Below are 27,658 nucleotides of genomic sequence, written 5' to 3' on the forward strand. Positions count from 1 at the left end.
CTTCATGTGTTTGGGGGTTTTATGCATATGTTCTCCTTTTAAAAATGGGTCTAGAGATTGCTCTAGAGATCTGCATTATGTTGTGTTTGTTCAGGCTGCTGTTGAGGTTTTTTTTATTTTGAGTATTTTTACAAAAGAAGTACATGCTCATTTTACAAAGCTGAAACTAGAAACGTGTACAGAAGAAAATGTATACGTGTACTCAATTTGGAGATAACCACTTTTTAAAGAATCATTCCTTTTGTATTTATTAGTTGGCATTCTACTACATCATAATATTTTTATAATATTATTTATCTATCCATATTCCTTCTCCTTGATTTGTTTAGCATTTACTTATTCATTTATATCAGTATGGATTCATGCTCTCCTATTTTATTCAAGTTAGTTATGATCTGTTACTGTCATTATTTATTTTGATTTAAAATTATCTCAGGTTAACAGAAGCCCCTTCAAGCTGGCTTGCATCTTTTTGAGATGTCCCCAATTATTCCTTGAGTGCTTCCTTACTTTCCACCACAGCTAGGTGTTCTAGGCTCATCTTATATTTTCTCTGTTCCAGCCCTGGAGTCAGTCTTTCTCCAGGGAGTTCTCACTCTTTTTAGTGAACTGTGGTTTTTAGAACCTAAGGTCTGGGTGCTGGGGTGCTCATTGTTCTGGGTGTCATTGTTCATAGGCTCTCTCAGCGTATAGAGGTTGGAAATGTGTGTATATACACATACCCATACATAGGAGACAACCACTTTTAGTATCTCAGAATATTTCCTTTCAGTCTTTGAGTCCCCTTTTAGTATGTTCTTGTTTTTATTTTTATATAATTAAAATTATATTCAACAATATAGAATTATATTCTGTATTGTGATTTTTTCTTTAAATATTTTGTATACTGTGACCATTTCATGTCATTAAAATTATTCAAAAATTTAAGTGACTGTGTAGTATTTTTATATTACCTATTGAGCCATTCACTAATTGTTGGAAATTTAAATTGTTTTTAATTATCATTGTTGTAATGCTGTGATAGACACTTTAAAACATAAGTCTTCACCAAGTGAAATTATTGGTCATAATGTAGGCACATGTGGGTTTTGCCAGCTTTATCCCTCAAGCTACATTCAACCTTTTTATTTGAGAGTATTTAGTTTGCTAATAAACCCCATCAGATTTCCCCCCTTGCTTGAAAAGTAGTAGATGTGCAAGTTTAGTTGAACACGATGATTATCAATTTTTTGTTTGCATTTGTTCAGTGCTTTGAGTACAAAATAGCTTACGGGTGGCGCTGAGTCCATTTATACGCATATCTTTGTGACTTCCTGCACTCTCCTGTGCTTTGCAAATGAATGCCTTTGTCTGGCTGGGTTTTGTTTGCTTGTTTTTCCATTTATTTCTGGGTCTGATCTGTTTTTAAAAATAATAGAGTGAGGGACTTCCCTGGTGGTGCAGTGGTTAAGAATCCACCTGCCAATGCAGGGGACACAGGTTCAGAGCCCTGGTCCAGGAAGATCCTACATGCCACAGAGCAACTAAACCCGTGCACCACAGCTACTGAGCCTGTGCTCTAGAGCCCAAGAGCCACAACTGCTGAGTCCCCGCTCCACAACTACTGAAGCCTGTGGGTCCTAGAGCCCATGCACCACAACTACTGAGCCCACACGCCGCAACTACTGAGCCCACGCGCCACAACTACTGAAGCCCATGCCCTCTAGGGCCCACATGCCGCAACTACTGAGCCCGCATACTGCAACTACTGAGGCCTGTGCGCCTAGAGCACATGCTCCGCAACAAGAGAAGCCACCGAGAAGCCACCACAACGAGAGGCCCGTGCACCACAACGAAGAGTAGCCCCCGCTTGCCGCAACTAGAGAAAGCCCGTGCAGCAACGAAGACCCAGCGCAGCCAATAAATAAGTAAATAAGTATATAAATAAAAGCAAGAGAAAAAACAAATTAAAAAAATAATAGAGTAAAATGAATGCTTCTTAGGTTCTCTGTCAGGATGACATGAAAAAATTACTTCAATAGAAAAGGAAAACTAGGCACTTAAAAACTAAAATCCATTAAGGTAACATTATTATCCCAGGCATAAAGTGAAATCTAGTTTAAGTATTGGTGGCATCTTTTGAATATAGTACTACTAGATCATTTAGAAATCGATTGTCATTCCTAGCTGGGATTTTTCTTGAATCACCTGATACCCCCGGACACTTAGTTTCCCAGAATCTTGTTTATTCACTCATAGTTTTTAAGGGTCTGCTATATGCTAGACATAAAGTTTATTTGAAAACGACTTTATTATTTAGGATTATGTTGGGCTTGGTCTGCAAGAAACATAAAATATGACTACAGAGGTATAAGCAAATGGGAGTTTATTTTTCTAACAGAATATTCCTAGGGGTGGCAGGTAATTACTGGCAATGGCTTTTCCCTTCTCAGTAGTATTAAGGCCAACATACCTTGGTCTTCCCCCTGTGGTTGCAAGGTGGTTGCTGCAGCTTTAGCCATCAAGTATGCATTCCAGGCAGGAAGAAGAGGAAAGGAGTGGTGTCAGCCATACTGATTTTCTTTTATCAGAATGCCCTCCAAAAACAACTTCTCATATCTCATTGGTCATAACTCTGTTATGTTGCCACTTCAGGTAGAGCAGGCAAGGGAGGAGGGGTTGGGAATGTGTTTGCTGGGTAACTGTGTGGCATTTGGTGTTAGTGGGGGAAAAAGCTATCCCTTGTAGACGCTGCTAATTATCAGCATTGTTCTCCGGCTGGTTTAGCCACTTTGTAACAAGGAATTTAATAAGAGTGTTACAGCTGGAGAACTGAGCATTTGTTTTTACCAAGTACGCTCCCTTTGCATTGTGTTTCTTAAGGACACAGAGGCAGACATCCACGTTACTGCTTGTGCTCCAGAGTCTGAATAGGCCAGACTAACTATAGACAGAGTAAGTGAGTATTAGCTCTTTCTGCTTCTGGTATCAAATATTCCAGGGCCCATAGGTAGTGTTAGGTAGTATCTTTTTTTTTAAAACTATATCTTAAGAAGGAGCCCATCATAGCTTGGCCTGTTTTGTTTTTTGTTTAGGTAATTCCATAACTGGAAATAATCTAGCACTGTTCTATTTGGTTTCTCACTTTGTATGCCACAAAATTTGAGGAATGGGAAACTTTCATTTCAGCATCAGTGCATACTATTGATACTTTTCTCCAAGTGAATAGTTCTGGTTTTGATAAGTTACAGATATATCATTCTTTTTTTTTTTTTAAACAATGATATAGATTTATTGAAGGTAAACTTCTGGGAAAATTCAACCCATTTTTATAGTTGCATCTATGGTAGAGTAGAACAAAGTTACAGATATGTCATTCTTGGTGTGCATGTATGAATAGAGAATTCTTTATGATTTTGAAGTAGAGAAAGGCTTTGTAAGCATGACACGAAGGCCAGAAGCCACGGGGAAAGTACTAGTAGCTATGACTACATAAGAGTCACAGTGAAAAAGATACCAAAAACAAAGTTATAAGTAAATGACAAACTGGGAAGAGAAAGTTCAATGTAACATTACTGTGTAAGAATGCTATGGAAAGAGTTTTTACAGATCTCTAAGAATATCCCAATAAAAATAATGGGTAAAGCGTGTCAACAAGCAAACTTAGAGATCGTAAAAGAAAAATCGCAAATGGCCAAAAAATATAAAGACTGTCAATCTCGTTAATCAAATAAATGGATATTAAAATAATGAGATTTCATTTTTTTCTTATTAAATTGGAAAACATTAAAAGAGTGATAATCACTAATGTCGATGGTGTGAGGAAACAGACGCTTTCATTTACTGTTGTTAGGAATGTAAATGGCAAAATCATTTTGGAGGGCTATTTGGCAATGTTTTTCAAAATTTTAAATGTAAATGTATCTGTTGACCCAGAGAAATCTCACTTTTAGGAATTGACCTAAGGAGACCTAAGGAAATAGCAAGTTAGCAAATATTTTTGTATCAAGGATCTTTATTGCAACATTGTTTATAATGGGGAAAAATAAGAAACAATCCAAATGACCATCAATAGGGAACTAGTTAAAATAAAATCACAGAAAATCATTCATTGAAGTTATAAGCAACTGTTAAAGGAGGAAGTGGAGCTGTACGTATTAACATAATGTTTGATGTAATAAATAGGCTACAGAATACTATATCATAATCCTGCTTTTGAGTAAATAAACGTGTACGATTGAAGAAAAAGTGATGCCTTACAAAAAAATATATTATACTGTCATGGCAAGATCTCCAGGTTATTTTGTTAACTAGAAAAAGAAACATCCATTTATGTAATATCCATTTATGTTTTTAAAATAAATATTAAACAGCTGTGTATGTATACGTATGTATGGATATGTTACACATCAGTAATATTTAAAATGTTTACCTACAGGGAAGGGACTGGGAGGAGGAAGGGGCAAAGGGAGATTTCCACCTTTTTTTGTTTCTCATACTTCTGTTTTGCTCTAATTTCCTGCCATGAGGATGCATTCATATTAAGTGTCACTAAAAAAAATAAGAAACTCTGAAAACAGTGTACACCAAACTCTTCACATGTTTATTGCTGGGCAGGGTGGAGTAGAAGACACATTTTATTTTCTAGTCTTATTATTTCTGTAGTATTTGATTTTTTTTTTTACAATAAATTTGTATTGCTTTTTATCAACAGAATAGGACATGTTCATTTTGAAAATTATATCTATAATATAAAGAGGAGGTGGGAAGGTCCTGATTTTCTCTATTGAAGTATTACATAAATGAAAGAGCTTCTTTGCCTTAAGGCTTCTGCCCTGTGAGCCATTTGGATAAAACTGGCTTTTGAATACCCAAGTAGCTTCTGTCCCAGCCCACCCCTCCCCTTTTTTAATCATGGCGAAAAATTACATAACAAAATTTCCAGCCCTTTTTTTTTTTTTTTTTTCTGGTACGTGGGCCTGTCACTGCTGTGGCCTCTCCCGTTGCGGAGCACAGGCTCCGGACATGCAGGCTCAGCAGCCATGACCTGTGTCCCCTGCATCAGCAGGCGGACTCTCAACCACTGCGCCACCAGGGAAGCCCCTCCAGCCCTTTTGATTTCTTATTCTCAGAGGCCACTCTACCTGTGGTTCCTAACATACCCAGGTCTGGAGAGAGAAGCCCTTCTCTTTCTGTGTCTTGGGTCCAATTTGTTGTTCCACGCATGTGCCTAAGTTGGATTAATACCCAGTATTAATAAAGAGAGGAGAAGGGGGGAATCCCAGTATGGTTACTCATCCTTGAATCCCCCATGTCCATTGTCCAGTTTGAGCTCAAATTTGGACTTGGTCAAATTGAATTGAGACTGGAACATAGCTCTCATTAAGGGAGAGAGAGCAGAGGTCTTTAACACAGGGTATTAAAATACCCTTAGTGGAGGAAGAAGTACTGTCTGTAAAAGGATCTTTAGAAAGGTAGTGGCATCTTCATATTTCTGCTGATACATATTCTTTTCTCATGCTAGGAAATTTTCTCTTCAAGCAATCTATGTTTTAAAAAGTCTTTTTAAATGCAGAGTAGCCCAGTTTGCTCCTGTATTACAGATTTCCCTTTGGGGCGTCTCTAGGTAAGCTTTGCATACGGATTTAAATGCCTTTACAGGCCCTCAGGTTTCCTTTGCTAGTGAAAGTCTCATGTGACCCCTGACACTTTTGCTGGTCTGGTATTAGGAGGTAGGCAGGTGGTTTCTATTGCAGGCCTGATGAACACTCCTAGTACTGGGAGGAGAGGGGTTGGTGGTATGGTGGTTAGCATAGCTGCCTTTCAGTACTGGGAGGAAAGAAAAGAAATTCAACTTTGCCCCTGTATCATGTGTTGCGTGCGAGAGAGGAGTTACCACGAGTCTACAAAGGATTGCTGGCTTTGCTGGACCCTCAGGTACTCTTGGCACGGGGCAGCACATCTCCCAGAGCAGCTCCTGTTTGCCCTTCAGAGTCATCTGTGCGAAGAGGGCAGAAGTGTCATGTGATGCTGTAGAGGCAGAGTTATCAGTGGGCTGAGGAGGACAAAGGGCTTGATGTCTCATTGGCAGAGAATCCCTCTAAGCATATTGTCACCACTGAGAACAGGTCAGTGTGTTACTTGCATGATTTACAGGATTGCTGTTCACTTCTCTGACTATTGAAGTTATTCTAAGCTTACCAAGGACATTTTAGAAGCAGAGCTCACTTTACATGGTGTGAAAGCCCTGGAGTGCTGTTAGACTAGAGGGAGGGTGAAGTGAAAATCCAGGTGATCTTTTATTATGGTTCTAACAAAATGAATTTGTCGGTTGTGGAAATAATCATCTGGGGTTTTGCCTCTGTTTTTGAAAGACCCTCTGAGGCAGACTTTTAAAGAAGTTCGTTCTTTTTCGTTTGCTGGGTAGATGTAGGTCAGATAATAAAATGCTAGTGTGACAAGTAGGAGAAGTAAATTCTGAGTAAGACTCTGAGACAGGTCGAGATGTGTTCCTCAAAACTGGCCACCACCCCAGATTTGGGATGGGGAATGCTTACTCTGTCAGCGTGGGTTTTGTAGTCAGCACAGAACAGGTCTAAGTGGCAGCAGTCAGCCTGGTGCCTAAGAAAATTGGTGTTTGCCTTGCATTTAGTGCTGCTTCAGAGAGCATTTATTAGATAAACCCAGTTCTGGTACTGTTCGTTGAAAGGGTAGGTTATTGTATTTTCTTTCCTAAGAAGCTTTTTTTCTTATTACAAAAATGATAGCAATATCAACATTTTGTAGGTACTCCATTCCTTTGTAAAGAACTTAAATTCTCAGTAGGAACAGCAAAAATTTTCATTTTAACCCCCACTCTCTGCCCCCAGATAAAAAACCACTTTCCCCTCTCCTTTTGTAAAGCTACTGGCTTTAGAAAGAACAAGGAGAGAATCCTTTAATGATAACTGCTAAGCACCAAATACATTATTGTTTTACATCTGGAGTTTTAGAAATGTACAAATGTAATCCAGCCTTGTAAAGTGCTTTGTCAACATCACTGCCACGTTGTTCTTGAGGTGCCGCGGTATAATAGAATTTGTACAGGCAATTTATCTTCCGCGTGCCATTTTTGTGTGTGGGTCTGTACCCTAAGTACGGGCACATTCTACCACTCTCCTGATGGTGTTCTGTTCTCCCTAATTGGTAATCCAGAGGTTACTTAGACCATTTTTGATTCCCCGTTACCTACTTTACCGCCCCCCCACACAAACCCTTTTTTATTATTATTAGCCATAATGCACTGAATCGTGGTGAGATATTCTGAGGAAGTTTGCTCAGCATTTGAGAACACATCAGCTAATAACCCCAGAACTACCCTCCACAGAGCATTTTTCGTTGGTTAAAAACTTGAGAGCAAGAATGGTTAAGATATAGATGTTTTCTCTGAGGCTTCTTATCTCCTAAAAAGACACAGGTTGTTCTGACAGGTGAAACAAGCCCGAGCAAATATGCAACATTGATCTAATCAGCAGGAACGAGCTGGAAACTTGCACTGGTGCTGTCTTTCCCCAGCGTCATTAAAGGCTCCCATTACTCTTTTATTAGAGGTTCCCTCTCTTCCTTATCAGATTACAGAATGAACATAACTCATGGCAGTGATTTGATCTCTTGTTAAAGAGGATTACAGCTTTGCATTAACTCGGATTGACACAGTTTATAATTTGCTTGTTGATGCTCGGGAGGGCGGCATCCCACGTTTGACCCCCCAGCAGTGCTGAAGGGAAAGGACCCCATATATCATCATTAAAGATGGCGTCCAGCACGGAGCGAGGCGGCCTGGGACCTTCCTCCTCCAGAAACGTCAGAAAGGACAAAGAGAACGTTCTCAAGTTCAAACCTGACACTTGGGCCAGAGTTTTAAAATTTGATTGCAAAGAAAGCACTGCTCTCGTTTCTTCCATATTTCCTGGTTCGCTGGTTTGCAGTCCTCACACAGTTCTGAAGAATTTGCATTCTCAAATTCAAGGCTTGGTTCCAAGCAGGTTGTAGAGAGAGAAAAGCACATTTTCTAGAAAGAGATTGTAGATGCTGAACAGATAAATCTTTCCTCAGAATAGGGTTTCTTAACTATAGTGCTCATTTCTGCAGGCAAATTCCCATCATTTCTTCAAAAGATTGTGAATCTTATTCTTCTCCCAAAGGGATATTTCACATTCATTAAAGTGAGTGTAAATGTTTCTCTTAAGGAATTATTATTTTTAAGTTTTTGTATTCTATTATTATTGTCTTTTGAAATGTAATATCTTATACTGTATTAGTCACAGTGAAGTAAATTGCAAGGAGGTAGGCAGCAGCTAATGTTTTTCACCTGAATTTAGATTAGTTGTCCATTCATATTATGAATACATTTCCCACAGTGCTCACTGAGCCACCTGAGCAGCTTGGGTTGCTAAGATGTGCAGATCATCTCAGTTTTTGTGTTCATCCTTTGCTCTGATTTATCCACCCTAAGTCTGCCACCCTATTTCTGATTGGCAGTGAAATGGCATGGAATGATAACTTCATATTCCACTTATTATTATTATTATTTATTTATTTATTTATTTTTGCGGTACGCGGGCCTCTCACTGTTGTGGCCTCTCCCGCTGCGGAGCACAGGCTCCAGACGTGCAGGCTCAGCAGCCATGGCTCACGGGCCCAGCCGCTCCGCAGCATGTGGGATCTTCCCGGACCGGGGCACGAACCCGTGTCCCCTGCATTGGCAGGCGGACTCTCAACCACTGCGCCACCAGGGAAGCCCTATTATTATTTTTTTGGATCTCAGTTCCTTGACCAGGGATTGAACTCGGGCCACAGCAGTGAAAGCCCAGAATCCTGACTACTAGGCCACCAGGGAACTCCCTCCCATTCCACTTACTGAACGTTTACTGTACGTCAGACAGTGTTCTAAACTCTTCATATGTATTTTCATTCGGTCCGATGAGAAACCACTAAAGTGGTTGACATTATCTGTGTTCTATGATAAGAATACTGAGGCAGAGAGCAATTGAGTAATTTGCCCAAGACAAACAGCAAGTTTGTAGGGGAGCTGGTTTATGCATCTGGGAGTGTGGCTTCTGACCCCTGCCTCTGTTTTCAAGAAATCAGCAAGCTTATTTATTCTATTTATTTTTGGCTGTGTTGAGTCTTCGTCGCTGCGCGCGGGCTTTCTCTAGTTGTGCTGAGCGGGAGCTACTCTTTGTTGCGGTGCGCGGGCTTCTCATTGTGGTGGCTTCTCTTGTTGCGGAGCACGGGCTCTAGGCTCGCAGGCTTCAGTAGTTGTGGCTCGCGGGCTCAGTAGTTGTGGCTCGCGGGCTCAGTAGTTGTGGCTCGCGGGCTCTAGAGCGCAGGCTTTGTAGTTGTGGAGCACGGGGCTAGTGTGAATCACTGAATTTCCAGGCCTGCTCTTATGGTTACACCATTCTTTGATTCCAAAGACCCTAAACCTCATAATTAGCTTTGAAACCTGGTCCAGTGTATTCAGTCCATTTGCTCTTGACAGTTCTCTTTCTTCCAGGTTCAGGTGTCTGTCACCTTCTTTCCTTAGAGACTACATTTTTCCCGTACAATAGAAACAAAAGGGACTTCCCTGGCAGTCCAGGGGTTAAGACTTCGCCTTCCAGTGCAGGGGATGTGGGTTCGATCCTTGGTTGGGGAGCTAAGATCCCACATTACCTCAAGGCCAAAAAACCAAAGCATAAATCAGAAGCAATATTGTAACAAATTCGATAAAGACTTTAAAATGGTCCACATGAAAAAAAAGAAAAAAAAAATCTTGGGCTTCCCTGGTGGCGCAGTGGTTAAGAATCCGCCTGCCAATGCACGGGACACGGGTTCGAGCCCTGGTCCGGGAAGATCCCACATGCTGCAGAGCAACTAAGCCCGTGCGCCACAACTACTGAGCCTGCGCTCTAGAGCCGCAAGCCACAACTACTGAGCCCATGCTCCTAGAGCCCGTACTCAGCAACAACAGAAGCCACCGCAATGAGAAGCCTACACACCACAACGAAGAGAGTAGCCCGTGCTCTCCGCGACTAGAGAAAGCCCGCGTGCAGCAACAAAGACCCAATGCAGCGAAAAATGAATAAATAAATAAATGTATTTAAAAAAAATCTTAAAAACAAAAACAAATTCTTATGGAAGAAAATTTGGAAAATACTGAAAGCGCAAAGGAAGTTCATGTTATCTGCTACTGGGAATTGAATATTATTACTACTACTAATATATTTTCTTACAGAACTTTTTATGTGTATATTTTTTAAAGATAGATTCATATATGTTTGAATCCCTTTTTCCAGTTAACTTTATATTATAAGCATTTTAATACCATTAAATATTTTAAAGACATCTTAATGACTTTATAATATTCAGTTATGGAATATTTATTCTTGGACGTTTAGGTTATTTCTGATTGTTTTTATTTCTCTTTAAGGAATGCTGCAGTGAACATATTTGTATAGAAATCCATGTTTTAGGTTTTGCTTGTATCTTTAGAATAGGTTCTAAGGAGTAGAAGGGTAATCCTGGGTCAAAGGCAAAAACTTAAAAAAAATTTTTTTTTATTGCAGTATAGTTGTTTTACAATGTCGTGTTAGTTTCTGGTGTATAGCAAAGTGATTCAGTTATATATGTACTTTCAGTGGTTCGTGATAGGTTGTACTGATTAACATCCCCCCTCCCCCCACCTGAGGCTCATGTCATTTACCTTTGCTGATATGGAGAGTTCAATAACAGTGACCCTTTATTGAGGCCCTGCAGTGTGCTAGGCACTGGGCTAAGTATCTAATGTTTATTTTCGCATTTAATCATAGCCTTGAAGAGTCTGTATATTTATTAGTCATTTGTATTGCTGTTTTTATCCTTTGTCCCGTTTTTTCTTTGGGTTTAATTTTTCTTTGCAGTTTGTGTGAATTTTACATATTATGATTATATACCATATTTCCTATTTTTTGTAGCTCTCCCCGTTTGCTCACCTGTTGGTATTAACGATCTTTATTGGTCATATGTAAGTTTTACTTTTTATGTGATCTAATATATAACACCTGTTTCTTAGGAGTGTTTTTCATTGCTTTTATGCTTAGGCACTCCCTCCTGGATCCCAGGATGAGCTGTTCGCTGATACTTTCTCCTACTTTTTTCTGATTTCTTACTTTTGGTCTGCTTGGCACTTTATTTTCGTATATCATTCAGTGGTCTCTACTCTCCAGTCCTACGGCTTCTTTGTGAGCCCAGATTTTTTTTCTTCCCACATAGACTGTTAACACCAACAGCCTCTTGACCCCCCCGTCTGATTTAATTAGTTCTGTGCATCATTGCCAGATTGCACCTTCCTAAAATACCACTTAGGAAATGCCATTCCTTGTCGCCTACAGCGTAAAAGCCATACTCGAACCTGCCACTCAAGGCCTGCAGTGATTTGTCACCCTGATACCTTTCTCTCCTCATCACCTGGTTTGGTGTGCACTTTCTTTGTGCTGTCCTGCCGGCCCTTGAGGTCCCAGGACACACTCCCTCCTCCTCCCGCTTGTGTCTCTTAATTCTGCTCATGGGAACTGGAGCATCTCCTCACCCCTGCCCTGTCTGCATCCTTTCCTGTTGCAGGGTTTGTAGTCCTTGGTACACATCAGCCTTTTCAGAGAGCCTTTAATGGTTCCCTACCCCCGACTGAGGTGTGGTTCTTTTGTCCTTGAACCCCCCTCCCTTTTTTTTTTCCCCGGTACACGGGCCTCTCACTGTTGTGACCTCTCCTGTTGCGGAGCACAGGCTCCAGACGGGCAGGCTCAGCAGCCATGGCTCACGGGCCCAGCCGCTCCGTAGCATGTGGGGTCTTCCCGGACCGGGGCACGAACCCGTGTCCCCTGCATCGGCAGGCGGACTCTCAACCACTGCACCACCAGGGAACCCCTGTTTTATTTGTTACTCTCTAACAGTACTTATTATGATTCACAAAAACACTTATTCGGGTTTTTTTCTTGCTAAGAATGCTTCATTTATATGTCAAAGTACAATAGTATGCGTATGTTTACTATAATCCTGTGTTTGGTATTATCGAGTTAGATGACTTGGAGAGATTTTAGTAAAAATGTATGGTATTATACTCATACATTTGCAATAATATATTTTGATTCCAATTGAATCCTGCCTTACTTACTGTATAGCATTTTTGTAGCAGAAGTTTTATTTGCAAAACAATTTAAGTCTTTTCCCAGTTGATGTCAGCCTTCTCTGGGCTAGAGAACTGACTCGGGATCCTTGAGCACCTGTTCTGCCCCAGCTCACAGACAATGTGACCTTGAAGAAATCTTGTCTCTGGGCCTTGGTTTCCTTCTTTATAAAGTGAAAATAGTTCTTCTTGCTCATTAGATTCTTGAGAATGAAATGTTCTTTGTAATTTTTTTGTTTCTGAGAAGGACTGTTTTAATGATATCTGTACAAATAGGTAAATAAACAAAATTTACATTTTCCCATGTGTACATATTATGTCATTGTCCCTTTGCCTGCAACGCAGACATACCCATTTCTGTGCAAACCTGAGAAGAGTTGGCTGTAGGTCTCCTGTCTGAAGTGCCTTTAAAGGCCTTCAGCTTATGAGTCTGTTGCTTGTAAGCAATTTGCTGGTAAGATTATTTTTGCAAACAATTCCTATAAGATGAATGAACAAAGGCTTCTTGCCTCTTTTACTAAAATCTCTCCAAGTCATCTAACTCTAATATACAGATCTTCATCGATTTACAGTGGGGTTACATCTCGATAAACCCATTGCAGGTTGAAAATAATGTAAGTCGAAAATGCATTAAATACACCTAAGCTACTGACATCACGCCTGACCCTCGCCCACCTTAACCGTGCTCAGAACACTCACATTAGCCTACAGTTGGGCAGAATCATCCAACACAAAGCCTATTTCATAATAAAGTGTTGAGTGTCTCATGTCATTGATCGAATACTGTACTGAGAGTGAAAAACGGGAGGGCTGTCTGGGCACAGAGTGGTTGTCCACCCCTGTGATCGTGTGGCTGACTGGGGGCTGCCCTGCCCAGCATCACAAGAGGGGATCTGCCGCACATCCCCGGCCCGGGAAGAGAGAGGTCACAGTTCAAAACTGGAAGTACAGTTTCTAATAAGTGCACATTGCTTTTGCACCATCGTAAAGTGGAAACATCTTGAGTCGAGCTGGTGTAAGTCAGGGACCGTCCGCACTTTGCTCTGTTCCCACGGCACCCTGTACACGGTACTTCACCGGCAGTGCAGACCCTAATCGATTACTCTGCGGGCTCTGTCTCCCCGCGAGGATGTCGCACCGCCTGAGAGCCGGCGCCATAGTTTGTTCTTCGCTCCTGGCCACGTTGGAAAAGCCCTAGAAATAAGGAGAGTCCAGCTCCGGGACTTGTCATGCCCAATCCTTTACTTAGAGAGTTTTGGAGGTCTTTTAACTTAGGATGAACCCTGGGAAAAGGTCTTTCAAGAACACTCTTGTATTGCAGTTGCTCCCAAGAGTGTACACCACAAACTTGTATCATACTGTCGGTTTTCTCCTGCCCATCTTGGCTGTGATAACCATACCGGGTTTGGTTTCTGGTGGCCCTTCTACAAATTTTTAGTTACTGTGGAAACATGGAGTGTTCAGACAGGGCTCTGTGATGACCAGTTCTCATTGTAGGTCAGCATTTTTGGAATGCTCTCAGGATTTGTTTGGTTTAAGAAGAAGACATTTCTGGAATGGCTCCTGTATGTGCATTAACAAGGCATAATAGTCCTTGATTTCCTTTTGTTATTTTTAGTGTTGGTATTAAGTGTCACAGCAAAAAAGGATATTTAGATAAAGGGCATTGCCTGAGTGTACTTTGAGTTCCAGGTGCTAGGAAGCGGGGGCATTTGTAATGGGAAGCTGTTACTAACTACCCTGGAAACGAGGTCTTGAATGAGCCAACCACACCTTGTGTTTTATCCATTGTCTTCCTCTGGGGAGCAGAACACTTTGTAAACATTAACTGTTTTACCCTCTGGGTACCTCCACTTAAAAGGTAAATAAGACTGAAGGCTCTTTCTTCTCCAATATAGATGAGGAAACGTCAGCCCAGAGAGGGAAATTACTGGATCCGAGGAAGGGGAGGCGTTCTGGCCTGGGGTGTTGGGAGTCCGCACAGTGGACCAGGCAGCCTAGTGGCCGCTGGCACCCAGGAGCCACCCCTTTCTGCTTCCCGGAGGCGGGTGGGGGTTGGGCCTTCTGTGGCGCGTGTAATGTGAAAGGCTGCAGAGAGGAGCAGCTGTTCTTCAACGCTCCGTGCTCCTCTAAAAGGAGGGACAAATCAATACACATTTTCTCCTGCCGGCGCTGGCGGCGCTCAGCCTCCTTGTCCTCGCCCAGCTCTCCATCCTGCAGGGGAGGCACATAGCCGGGCAGCAAAACAGAGTCACCAGCTTCCAGGGGCAGAAACGCAAACCACTCGTTTTGCACAGAGCAGCCAGGCTTTTAAAAACCAGTCCCATAACTGGCCGAGGTCATCAGATTGCTGACTGAAGCGACTCTGGTGAACCGAGGTGCGTGGGTGGGGGGTGGCCCTGTTGCAGACACCCGGAAGCTGAGGGCTCCTGGGCACTCCTCCTGGGGACAGGTGCCCTGGCAGGTGTCTGGGAGAAACCTTTTTTCCAAATTTCTCTCCTCTGATTTACGGTGGAGAGGAGGAAGTTCTTTGAAGGAAACCATTAAAAACCAAGAAAGAGTGACAGATGGAGGGCACCAGTTTGCATTCTGTCAATTAATGTAAGTGAACTGTCCAAACAAGATCCCTATCTCAGGGAGGATTTTATTTTTTAATCAGAAAATGTGATGTTGGTACCTATAACTTTGTAGCTTCCTGCCATTAAACAGTTAAGTGTTGGACATGGAAGACAGAGACTCTGCTGCCATGATTAACAAAGGTAGTTTAGGCGGCAGAATCGCCCTGCAGGGCCTGGTGCTGTCAGCGGCCAGTTTACTGGAGTTGGACGCAGTGCCAAGGTGGGACGTGGGCACTCCGGCTGTAGGCGGCTTTTGCACCCAGGAGACGGGCAGGACTGAGAGCGTGGATGAGTTGGCCAGGGGAGGGGTCGAGAGAGAAGGGAGGAGGGCCTAGAACAGAACCCAGGACAAGGGCTATGGGAGGAAGATAAAAAAGACCAAGAGGGCAGAACAGAAACAGAACAGGGGCGATCGCACCCTGGGGGGAGTGTGTGGATGGTGGCCTTTGTGTCCTGCAGGCTGAGCCCAGCCCGGGGCGCGGCCGCCCAGAGGTACTGCCAGTGTTTGTGTGCTCGGTAGTTGCTGCTTTTATGTTCGGATTAGGACTGGGTATTTTTGGTAAGGTTAGTCCTCCAATATATCACCAGAAGTAATGGAATGCCTTGCTGAAACTCTGTGGGTTGAGGACAGATATCCTTGTTGATTTCTGTGTGTTTTGACCCCCTCGGAGTAGCCTTAAACTGGAGCTGAGAGAAGCCTTAAACTGGAGCGTCATACGCCCGCTCCCGCCCGGCCCTGCGTCGATGGGCAGAGGTCCTGATAAGGATACAAATTTAACTCAGTGTCAGCCTCCCTTTCCCTGGGGTTGAAGGAAGTGATTCACGTCTAAGCAGCGAAGCATCCCCTGGCTTTTAACAGGAGCTGTTAGAGGGGCTGCTGTTTGGACAAGGAGCTTCATCTTCCTGAAGCCAGCAGTCACAAAGCCACAAACACAACACGGGCCAACTCTATTGCCAGCATCGCGGGGGCTTGGCGTTAATATTAAACATCGCCAGCAAGGCAGAGAGCTCCGCAGCCCAGCCACAGAATAAAAATAAATAAAAGTAAAGAGAAGACCCCGCTAAAAGCGGTGAGATGATTTGTCGTCTTTCCTTTGTGAGGCCATTTGTCTTCTCTCGCGTCAAATCTGTTATAAAACAGTCAAACTGTGAAAGTGGAAATCATCCCAGGAATATGGAATATTAATGCACAGGAGAGGAGGCGACATCCCTTTTGTCAGTAGTCCCTCCCACCCCCCTCCACTTTTTTGCAAGTCCCACCAAGGTAAATTATTTTTCTTTAAAAGAATTTGAAAGACTTGAAACTAGTGGTAGGGATGATGGAAGTTTCAAGTGTTTTTCTTCCTTGTGTAAGTGGAGTGAATTTGTTAACTGGCTTGGGAGCAAGGAGGGAGCACAAGTGGGGAGCAAACCTTTACAGATTCACCCCTCGCTCCCTCTCACCTCTCCTTCCTCCTCCCAGCCGTTCAGTTCCTTTGTTTGGGGCCTGAACCTGCATCTTTGAACATTTATAAATCTTGAGTCGGTCTGATCTTTAGGAGATGGGCCAGAGGCCGTGTCATCATCTGTAATTTAAAGCTGTAGGGCTAAAAGCATTTGCAGAGGTTTGAAGGACCTGATTCTGACCTGACCAAAGGAGCGAAATGGAACAGACCCTCCCGAGTCTCCTTCAAGCACTGGGGAGGATGGCAAGGAGAGCAGACACTCTAGGTAATTTATGGCCACAGTTTGCTGGGAGCCTTGCTAGTTGCCTGGTCCACTGAGAAATGCATCGTGTGCTGCCACCTTGTGGCAGATTTGGGCAGCTGCGGTGGGCTGCCTTGGAGCTTGTGAAGAGTTGAGCCTGGTTCTGATGGGAGATTTGCCTTGCGTCCAGATTTAGGTAATTAGTGATAGGTGAGGGCATTCTCTGAGTCACTGTTACTTTGCTAACTTGATCCTGTTAAGAAATAAGACCTCAGTAAGAGAAGGTCGCTTTCTTCTCTTTTCACGTTTCTTGGTGTTGTGTGTGTGTGTGATTTTTTGGTATGCAGTTGTGCCGGCGTTTCGGGAGAGAAGCCCGAGACCCACTCATTGTTAAGTGCTGGCCTTTCGGCTGCATTCAAGAATTCTGAGTCTTCTACTCGTAGTTTTTTTTTTTTTACGTCATCCTATGTGATGCTCCCTCCTTACAGGACGTACTTCTGTCCCTTCGCCTGCATTGTCTTCCTCACAACGCAGGCTTCCTGAGAGATGAAGGCCCGGAGTGGGGGGCCCTGCCTCTGATCCGCTGCTGTGATGTGCATGCGGCCGCCAGGAGCGCAGGGCAGCCTCCTGCCACCTGGACCAATGTAGTTCCCCTCTTAGGTCATAGAAACAGTTCTCAGGCATCTTTGTCTCGCCTGTAAAGTCTCTGATACAGAGTAGAATGGATTGGGGTCAGAGGAAGCAGAAGGAATGAAAGATTAAGGGAGGTGCTGTCTCATCTCTGGTATTTGGGGAGCGGACCTCAAAGCAGCCAGAAGGTTAGGTTGGGAGGACCCCTTGGTTTGGTGCCAGGTGATGACTGGCAAGATATCTTTTTCAGTTGGCACTTGGGATGCCCTGGGCACGTTGGCAGGCAGAACAGAGAGACTGGAAGCTCTGTGAGGGCAGGAAAGGACGGGCTGAGAACAGAGGAGGTGGTAGAGCTCGCCCCACGCACCTGGACCGCCTGGACCGTCCAGACACGTGGGTGTGGGCTCGGAGAACGAGGGCCTCCCCGTCAGCTCTTCGGCAACCTGGAGGGCTCCGAGGGATTCCACTGGGCCAGCAGGAGAACTCCAGCTCTGTCATAGCGGGAATGGAGTGAACTGTTTCTTTTCACCCAGAAGAGACCAGATTTAGTCAGGGGAAGGCAGCAGTGGTTGAAATGCTGCCACGGGGAGGATCAAGGAGCTGTCCGTCCTAACTCTGGAGGACTGGGCTGTGGGAGGGGTCCCAGAGCAGCAGAGGGGTGCCCGGCGAGAGGGAGGACACTGCCACCTCTCCGAGCGGAGGGGGCTGTCCAGACAGAGTTAACTGATAACGTTCACCTTCCCCACGCAGGTTCTGCCGCGTCATTCTTGTCTCTGTAATCCTACGAAAACCTAGCACAGCAAATAGGCATTCCTGTGTATTTTATGAATTTATTATACCTTTGTGTTATACTTTGAGGCCAGGGACCATCCTCACCTAATACACATAAGCTTCTACAGCACTAATAAGTAAAATGTTTTCCAAACACGAACGTGAAAAAAAGCATGCATCAGTAACATTGCCAGTGATTTTTAAAAGTCCATCTGCAGGGCTTCCCTGGTGGCGCAGTGGTTGAGAGTCCACCTGCCGATGCAGGGGACACGGGTTCGTGCCCCAGTCCGGGAAGATCCCACATGCAGCGGAGCGGCTGGGCCCGTGAGCCATGGCCACTGAGCCTGCGCGTCCGGAGCCTGTGCTCTGCAACGGGAGAGGCCACGATAGTGAGAGGCCCACGTACCGAAAAAAAAAACCAGAAAACAAAAGTACATCTGCAGTCGGCAACCACAGTGGTCAGTGTGAGTTTCTGTTCTTGCTGTGTCTGTACTGACTCCCAGGTATTCGGGTTTCGTCAAGGTTCTGCTGGACACGAGTGCTGCTGGAATTGGAGCCCTTAGTCTCACTTTCCCTTTGTGTGTTTCGTCACCCTTGGATTCTCAAATGTATGTCTAAGACATCAAGTTCCGCAGAAGCACGCAGCACAGGGCCCTCAGGTGTGCAGGGAAGGGAAGGGGATTATGGGGGAGGGAGGCCCCTCCCCCCGCACACTCTGGGATGCGTCTTGTATATTTAGGGAGGACAACCACCCCCCCAGTGAAGCAACTAATGAACAATCTCAAATTAATCAAGGACAAATTCTGTGTATAGTTTTAATCAGGAAAGCAGCGATATTGTTTCTACGGGCACATGCTGAAATCCCTGCATATCGTACTTGCTTGGAGAATGGGATGTACTTTTGGAGGCTGTGCAGGTTTCTTTAGGGAGCGGTGGCCTGGCTGCTTTCTCCCTGCTGTCTGCTCGCCTTTGGCCACAGGGCCAGGTGGGTGCAGTGTGGGGGTGTCCGGGCCAGAGGAGGGGGAGGAGGAGTGGGGTGTCTGGGGCGAGGCCTGCGCGGCTCCTTCAGTCCCACGCCCCCCGCACAGGTCCTCTGCAGGGTTCAGGTGCTGCATTGTAGTGTCTGCCCCGATGATGGCGTGAAAGCCCCTGGTCTGTGTCGCGGTCAGTGAGGAGTGCGCATGGCTGGACGGCACCGTGACACACGTCCACCGCGTTTCGTTTAGGGCTGCTTCAAACCTCGCCCACCACTCAAGTGATGGCATCTCACAGCCAGCTCTACTGGGCGCGCTTAAGTCTCTTCACAAGAGTCACATAATAAATAAGCTGAATCCCAGTACACACACACACACACACACACACACACACTCTCTGTCTTTATGGAAGATGGCTGCTAATCCATGATCATTTTTTTCCAGAAACAGGTTTTATGATAATATAGTAAAAATATTAAATTAGAAAATGCCTCACTAAGGGTTATAAAACCTTACTACATTAGAGATAGGTAATTATCCCCTCTATAGCCTAAATGACAGTTTAAAAGAAATAAAAATGTTAGTGCTCATTACTTGCTTTTGTAGGTTGCAATAAAGGGTAAGTTAAATTTTAATTCAAGGAAGAGCCCCTGCTATCGACCTTCTACCTTAGGTCCAAGTCCTGTTAATTACTCTGTAGGTTATTCTCCTGCATGATACCCACATTAATACATTTTCTACATTGAGGCCAGGAGTGTGGGGGGAGGGTGACGGGTGGGGGGGAAGGCCTTTCAGCTCAGTGATTCAAATCTTGATTCTTAATGTGATAGGGAGCAGGAATTATATATTTAGAAAACCAACTTCATTATGCATAGCCTTAAGGGCACCTCAGGTATTAAACTGTACACTTACCCTGGAGAATCGGATGGAGATGAGGTTAACCTGAAGGACTGATAGTTTAGCTTCTCTGGGTGGCTCAATCCCGGTTAGGAAGGGTGCTGCAGGGAGAATGCTTTGTGCAGCAGAAGGCATCCGACCCTCTGTCCCATGGTGGCTTCTCATTACCTAGTTCTGTTTTTAGTTTTGTGTTCCTGCCTTGGGATGGGTTAGGGATATGGACGCATCCTGTTTCTTTCCAGGTGCCTCCCTCTCCCCTGAGCACTGACCCCAGGTCTAGCATCTGTCTGGGTTTGGGGCAACGCTCAGGACGCCCTCCGCCTCAGTCTTTCTCCTGGGCCGTGCAGAGATCTTCCTACCGGAAAGGAGACACAGAGAGGCGGCAGGAATCAAATTTCCAGCTCTTTGCTGAGAGGCTCTCAGCAGCCCTGCCTGAGAGCCTGCCCGAGCTGGAGCTGCCAGCTCTCCTTCTCCCTCGCCTTTCAGGTTGTCCTTTCCAGACACGAAGCCCCTCCTTACCCTGACATGGGACGTTACTCTGGAGTGGGGAACCTCACAGAAGGACCGGTCAAAATACGGTGTAAGGATTGCGACCGGCTGTGACCCAGGACTGGGTAACAGAGCCCTGCCGGTCAGGTGGCTTCCAGGTCTTTATTCTCAGCAAAATTGCAGGAGAACCTAATTGAGTTGTAAGCCTGGTAGATCATTAAAACTAAGTTTTGGTGGTAGATCACTCTGTGATTGGGGGGGGCGGTTAATTCAGAAGGAATTAAAAGAATTGAGTATCATTGCTATAACAAAACTCCCATTCCCACGTCTGCTTGTTTGTGTGGCAAGGTTTCTCATCACTTCTGTCTACAAGAACTAAAAAATAGGAATAGAATTGGTGCTGAACCCTCTTTCATTCTAGCAATAAATTATATTCATCCATGGAATGGGAATGGAGGGGAAAGCCGCATCCATATCATTGAGAGATCATTTCCAGTAACATTTTACATATTCATGTATATTAAAATTTTACCAAAATTATACTACACTTTATTATATTGTTATTGTATATATCAGTTGTATCCTAATAATAATTGTAATGATAACACAGTCCAGAAGTAATTTTAAAAAATTACTTAGAGCCTTATGGTCCCAAGAAATTAAAATATTTCAACTTTTCAAATTTCAAAAAGTGTTTCAATTTGCATACTTATTTTTGTGGCCAAGAAGTGTGTGATCAATAAAAAACTTTCAAGCATAAAACAATTATATTAGGACAAAAATCTGTACGGAAAAATCAAATGGAAATACAAGTTTAAAAAGAGAAAGATGCTATAAATTTTCCAAATTAAAGAGTTTGTTTATGTGTTAAGTGAGTGATGATGGGTATCAGATCAGTATTGGCATATAGATTCCATTGGGTGTATTACAAAAGGGATGTAAGAGGTATTTTAAAAGCTGGTATTCACAGATTTGTGGTAATTATATCCTTTGTGACTATTAACTTCATCAAGAAAAGTTTCATATATCAACTTAAAAATGTGTGCAGGGGCTGCGGGATTTTGTAGAGTTCTGTTAGGGGGTACGCAGAGAGGCTCGAGGACCAGACCCTGGACCCCACCCTTCGTGGCCGTCATTTTCCCAGCTCTGTCCCCGGCGGGTCCTCCGCAGGGAAAAAGAGGGGCTGGGGCCTAGCTGAGCAGCCGGAGTCTGGGGGTCTTCATCCTGGTGGTGCTCCTGGACCCCAGGAGGGTCTGCTTTGTCCATCTCTAGAGTCCTTAGAGTTGGGGCTGAGGGGGATGGAGGCGGGGGAAGAGGGGACGGGAACAGAAAAGTCGCTTAGGAGGCTGGCGCTGCATTCTGGGTGAGAGATGGTAAGATCTGAAATAATGGAGCCTGGAGGAGCAGGCAAGTTTGAGATACTTTGAAGGTAAAAATGGTCACTGATTGGTGGTCATGGGTGAGGAAGACTTCAAGTTGAAATTGCTTGGGGATTCTTAGATTGGAATAATCCCTTACTCATATTCTCTCTCTTCTGTAAAGCTACTTTAAGAACGCAGACCACTCGGCTTTCCAGGTTGCTTTGCCATGAACAGCTGCATCTTTGTCAGCTTTGCCCACCTGAGTGTGAAATGATGTTCTATCAAAACATGGGTTTCAGCATTTCCCTCTCTGCTCCCGACACGTGAACCCTGCTGCGGGCAGTAACTGCCGCCTTAGCCCAGGCGGTTTGCTGATGTCACCGCGCGGAGAGGAAGCATTTGCTCAGTGGTAATGATGGGCTCTGGTGCAGGCGAGCACGGCGAGGCTGGGAAGGGATGATTGTGAAGGGCTAAATGGCATGGTGCCTCTGCAGCTCCCTCTCATCAGATGTCGCAGCCTTAAAGCCACACTGTCCTCTTTGTCATGGCGACTCTCCCCTTAACACCATTTAATTTCTTTGTGGAAATGGCTAGAGAGACTTGTACTTTTTGGCAAGTAGGCGGGCCATCGCGTGATAAAGTCCTTTATGTGATGGGGCTGGTGATTTGGCAGCCACTGCCTCTGGAAGGGAGGCTGCTTGCCTCTCATTTGCATGTGGTCTGAAGCTGCCTTCTGCCTTAGTACGCGCGTGTCCGGGGCCTGGCCAAGGCCGAGCCAGGCAGATGTGTACAGCTCGGGAACAAAAGAGACCCTGGGGCTCCGGGTGAACCTGCATCCTTTGTTTATAGGTCCAGGGGCACCGTGGTCGGCTGAGGGCACCAGCAAATTCTTGCAATAAAATTCCTGTAATAATACAGGAGACCCAGCATGATAAGATTTGTTTATATCCATGGCTTCTGCGGTTCCTTCTTTAAGACTTTTCCCTTTCAAAAAGTTTTAATATGCTATTCCTATTGCTGGGTTTTCTAATTATAATGTCTCTTTTGGTACACACCACTGTAGTAAGGTGACTTCAAAAACAGACTTGTAAGTGTTTGTGTTCGAGTCTGGCTGGACCAAAAATAGCTGTTTGAAGGTGGGGTTTTTTTTGTCTTCTGTTTTGTTTTGAAAATCAGATTTGCTGATGATGACTCTCAGATGATGAGAGCGGTTCTGTTAGGAAAGGCCTGTTTCCCTAACAAGGAGGGGAGGCTGTAGACCTTGAAAACATAAGCAGAGCAGGCACAGCTTTCTCCGAGGAGGTCGTTTACTCGCTGGTCCATGGCCTTCGCCCAGGTGCCTGCCCTCCTTCCCCGAGGGCACGGGCGTGGTCCCCGCCTCCCTGTGGGTTTGACCTGCTTGGACCCTCCTGGCTCCTGGCATCTGTGCAGGGAGACTGCCCTCCATCCAGAGAAGTGCTCTGGAGCTGTGGGCTCGGTGCTGGTGCTGGGAGGGCCTCGCCCGCCCCGACAGGTGCCTTTGGCCAGGTGGTGGTGGAAACAGAGGCGGCAGGTGGTCATTTACTTCATTTTCAGGGACGCAAGACCCTGGCATGTTAGGGTTTTTTTTTTTTAATGTCAGACCCAGCTTTAGAAATAAATTAGCCAATCGAATTATTTATTAGATGGAGAATAGTGGAAGGGCCGGGGCGTGGGGAAGACCCTTGGCGCCCGAGCAGCTGCACGTGTGCTGGTAATTGGAATCTTGTTGCTGGGTCATTTTCATTGTTTTTCAAGTACTGCCAAGTGCAAGAAAATGTATGAAAACTGAATTATATCCCCTACATCCCATGTCTGATTGAATCCTCCTCATGTGGCAGTCTCATACATCCTATTAAAATATTCAATCTTGTTTTCTTACTTGAAGAGCCTGTGTGTAAAGGGCAAACTTATAGAAAACTCGTTCCCTGGAGACAGGGTATCCAGCCACTCTGGACTATTTACATATTCTGCTGTTTGGCCGCTTCTAGGTTCCTGCCCTCCTTCGTATTTGCGAATAAGAGCTGTGGGATGCATTTCTAATTATGTGGCTGTGTTTCCAATTGAAGAATCAGACTGGGGTATTTCCCAGCTTCTTGGTTCTTTATTTTGTTTGTTTGTTTGTTTGCGGTACGCGGGCCTCTCACTGTTGTGGCCTCTCCCGTTGCGGAGCAACAGGCTCCGGATGTGCAGGCTCAGCGACCATGGCTCACGGGCCCAGCCGCTCCGCGGCATGTGGGATCTTCCCAGACCGGGGCACGAACCCGTGTCCCCTGCATCGGCAGGCGGACTCTCAACCACTGCGCCACCAGGAAGCCCCTTTTTTAAGCTTGAAAAGTTAACCAACGTGTTAACCAGTTTGTTTTGTTTGTCTTCCAGGACAGAGCTGTATCGATCTCTTTTTGGCCAACTCAACCCCCCTGACGAAGGCCACGGGGACTGACGGCGCCCATCTCCCTGTGGCCCGGGGCCTGAGGCGGGACCTCCGCACACCCAGCCCCACATAGAGGAACTCGGGAAATCCCGGGAACGTGTGCTGTTCAGAACACGGGCCTGACGAGTGCCCGGAAACCTGGAATCCAGCATCTGTGTCACCGGTGCGTCCGTGTGCAAAGGGCTCGCCCCCCACGGCCTTGAACCACCACAAATAAAGAGTGTTTTTACTGTCGCCGCCCCTGCCACACTCGATTCCTTAAGCAGCACAGAGTGAGTGATATAGCGTTCCCACAGGGTGACAGGTTCTTTGGGAGGGTTTTCATTGTTTTCCCAGCCAAATGGCCTTCTTTCACAATATAAAATACTTCATGGAAGGAATAATCCTAGGGTAGATGTGGCTTTCGGGGTGAGTCGTGTTTAGCGACTGATCACAGCTGTGAGGAGCAGGGAGCCCCCCAAAACCTGTCAGCTGCGCCCCAGAGGCGTTGGAGCTTGGAGGCATCTGCCTACTTGTTGCTAAATACAGATCTCTGACTTCTTGTTTCCTCTTTTCACCCATAAAGATTCTTCCAGAGTCCTTTTCCATTCTCACCATTCCTAAATCACTTTATTGAGATTAGCTGTGGTGTAAATCTAGCAGGGGGAAATGATTCACTTGTTTTTCATCCAAAAGGTCAAAAGCTGGAAATTAAATCCCCATAAGGGGGATTTATTGGCCTGCTGTGGTCAGTATGCAATGAGATGATCTTGCATAAGTAATGTGTGCGTGCCCGCACTCAAGGCCGACCGTCTCCCGGGTCCTTTGCCCAAATCTGTATTTTGAGCTATGGAATTAAAGGAATGTTGCGTACAGGCATCTGAGGGCAGTTGTAGTTAATAATTAGTCATTGTTTTTAGAGTCAGGTTTTGGTATTGTTTTAAAATGTCAAAACCAAGTGACAGATTTTTGTGCCCAGGAATCCCACGTGTCATTGACGTGGTGTCTGTGGACTGCGACACAGCGCCCAGAGGCTGGGTTCCAAACGAAGTGAGTCTGGAATGTAATCTGCATCACAGTTTAGTATTAACATCTGAGTGTGTCTGCTGGGCTCGGACGGGGCAAATGAGGGGAGGAGGATTTCTCCATCTCACACTAACTGGACCTTGGTACATCCTGCTCTGTTTTTCTTGTCTTGGTAAGTTAACCTCTTGGGCTTGATTGTCAGGGAAACGTTTAATTTTCAGTGTGTCTCCAGTTACCTAAAAGATCACTCAACGGAAATAGAAGATTTCCCCTACAGTCACTCGAATATAGACCATCCAACCCCATCCATCTAGCCTGAGGATCCCAGATAAACCCACGTTAGAACAGCAAGTAAGTAACCTCTTAACGCGGCACTTCCCGTGAGCATGATGCAGACCCACGATTCCTAAAGAGATGGAACCTTTGTCACAGTCACTCTCTACCTGATGAAGAAAAAAATTTAAGCAGGTACTTCAAAATATTTGGAGTCCATCATGTTTAATTAAAATGAATTAAAATCAGGAGAGATGAGAAAGAACGGATAGAATTTTCAGTAAAGGGAGGCTTGCATTTTAAAATTCAGAGGACCACCCTCCTTCCAGCCAAGAGTAAATTGGAAACTATTTTAATTGACACGGATACTGCAATTCAACTGTTACTAGAAAGACAGATTAGTTGATTGATTTGCATTTTAATAAAACGAATACTTTACATTTTGGTGGCTAATGCTGATTTTGAAATGAGTTGAGAACTGTTATCAAGAGTTTCAATCCAGGGCCCTTTTTCAGTGTTGACTGAAGCATTCCTCCCTTTTGTGCGGAGTTGGCTTATTTTCTTTTTGTCCAGTTGACTCCTTCACGCATGACCCTCCTAAACCACAGCCCCTGAAGACACCATCAGAGCAGCGAGGAAACCGCAGGGCCCACCCAGCCCAGGTGTGCACCCGGGGCCGGAAGCAGGCCGTGGGCTTTGCCCTTCGGGATAGAGAAGTTAAGGCTGGTTTCTCATCTTAGTTTATTTTACGTCAAAAATTAATTACAGAAAAGTGGAAGGAACAAATGGAAATAAGACTTGGCTGTAACTCCACCACTCAGAAAGATCCCCTTCTCGTAGTTAACCTGTATTCCTTCGTAGCCCACTTCAGTGTAGATGCTGTGATACCCAGTAGACTCCTCTCTGGGGGGAGGGCCCAGGGAGCAGTGCAGGTGGAAGACTTCGTTTTTCCTTCTGGACTGTTTGAAATGTTACCCTTTTAAAAACAGTAAAAACAAAATGTCTGTGCAGCATGTCCCCCTCCGCATAACACACGTATACCACCCGTTGAGAACCAGTGGTACGTTGTATTCTGCATTTTAATGCTAATAGTAGAGGGGAAGGTTGTTTCCACGTTTTTGCAGATCTCATTGAAGCATTTTAACTGCTAACTGATAATTCCATTGGGGGCGTGTCTCTTCAGTACTGAACCAGATCCCTTCTTGTTGAACACTTAAATTGTTATAATTATTTGCTATTATGAATAATGTTATAGGAAAATATTTGTGCATAAAGCTTGTTTGTTGTCTTTGAAAATTATTGGGTTTTTTGGCATAGATTTTTGGGAGTAAAGTGAACCGAGTGAAAGAGTCCAAATATTTCAAAGGCTCTTGGTCCCTATGACGGAGGCTTGTTTTAGGGCCCGTGCACTTCTCACCTGCCCTAGGCGGGACCATCTGCAACAAAGGGTGTTGAAAGGCAGAGAGGAGGTTGGCCCTGGAGTCTGATCCTGTGGTTTATTTCTTGCTCCCCAGGGAACCCTTCAAATCAGCATCCTCCTCTGGGAGGATTAAAGAGCTGCTGCCTGTAATGTGCTTTGAGATGCTCCAATGAAAGGTGGTGGACAAATAGGAAGTGACACCATCCTCTCCCTCCCCGACCCTCCTGTCTGTTTTCTGGCTGCTAGATCGCATATCATTTTCTCTCCACCCTCCCCACTGGTTTTCATGCTCTTGCTGCTTTCCGTGCCTTCATCCTGGGGATCTCTCCGGTGGGTTTTCCTTGCCTTGTATGGGTTTATGTTTCTCCCCATATTGTCTTTGGTGCGTAGCCATTCTTTCCAGGTCACCGACCAAGAACGCTTGTTGTGCATCATTTGGAAACCCTGAGAGCCAACAGAACACCAGGGAAAGCCAGCTCCGACCAGTTCAGCAACAGACACTGCACCTCCAGTTTAGAAAAGTAGTTTCCTCAGTGGTTGATTTTCCTGGTCTCCGCATATGACTTCTCCAAGGTTATTGCCTCTTTATCTCTTACCATTTCATCCGAAGGGAGCTGAGTTTGAGGCTCAATGGATCCAAATGGGACATTCGTCAACCTTCACCACCACGGAGGGGTCACTGTGTATGTGGGACACCAAGATCTGTGTCTCCCTGGGCCAGGCTCACAGGTGAGGCAGCTGCGTCTCAGCAGAAATATAGAGAGTGGAGGTAAAGGGTGTCATGGAGAAGCCTGAGGCTGCGGCTGCAGAAATGTGGGTGTTCTATGCCAGGGCAGCTGGCGCCCGTCTGCTGATACCCTGATAGGCTACCCTGTGCACGTGGCGTTTAAGAAAGGCAAATACAAGCAGTGAGCCTTGT

General features: G+C 44.9%; 2 protein-coding genes across 14 annotated transcripts in view; one reads left to right on the top strand and one right to left on the bottom strand.

Moving 5' to 3' along the window:
- Positions 1-27,575, top strand: part of AATF (apoptosis antagonizing transcription factor) — a 102,879-nt gene extending 75,304 nt beyond the window's left edge. For 5 of the 6 annotated variants that reach the window (XM_033848207.2, XM_033848208.2, XM_033848209.2 and 2 more), the window contains one exon: positions 23,987-24,275. In XM_033848207.2, the coding sequence (XP_033704098.1) occupies positions 23,987-24,050 (64 nt within the window). In that variant the 3' untranslated portion in view covers positions 24,051-24,275. Of the gene's footprint in view, positions 1-23,986; positions 24,276-25,267 lie in introns of those variants that run through there. The other variant, XR_004523969.2, reaches the window with a different exon arrangement.
- The window catches only part of ACACA (acetyl-CoA carboxylase alpha), a 277,855-nt gene that overhangs the window by 3,872 nt on the left and 246,325 nt on the right, over positions 1-27,658 (bottom strand). The window contains exon 55 of one of the 8 annotated variants that reach the window (XM_073797816.1): positions 18,054-18,234. The exons of the other annotated variants lie outside the window; for them this stretch is intronic. Within the exon in view, the coding sequence (XP_073653917.1) occupies positions 18,069-18,234 (166 nt within the window). The 3' untranslated portion in view covers positions 18,054-18,068. Of the gene's footprint in view, positions 1-18,053; positions 18,235-27,658 lie in introns of those variants that run through there. 8 annotated transcript variants of the gene reach the window in all.

Source organism: Tursiops truncatus, chromosome 20, assembly GCF_011762595.2.
Source record: "Tursiops truncatus isolate mTurTru1 chromosome 20, mTurTru1.mat.Y, whole genome shotgun sequence".
In the NCBI taxonomy this organism is placed as follows: Eukaryota; Metazoa; Chordata; class Mammalia; order Artiodactyla; family Delphinidae; genus Tursiops; species Tursiops truncatus.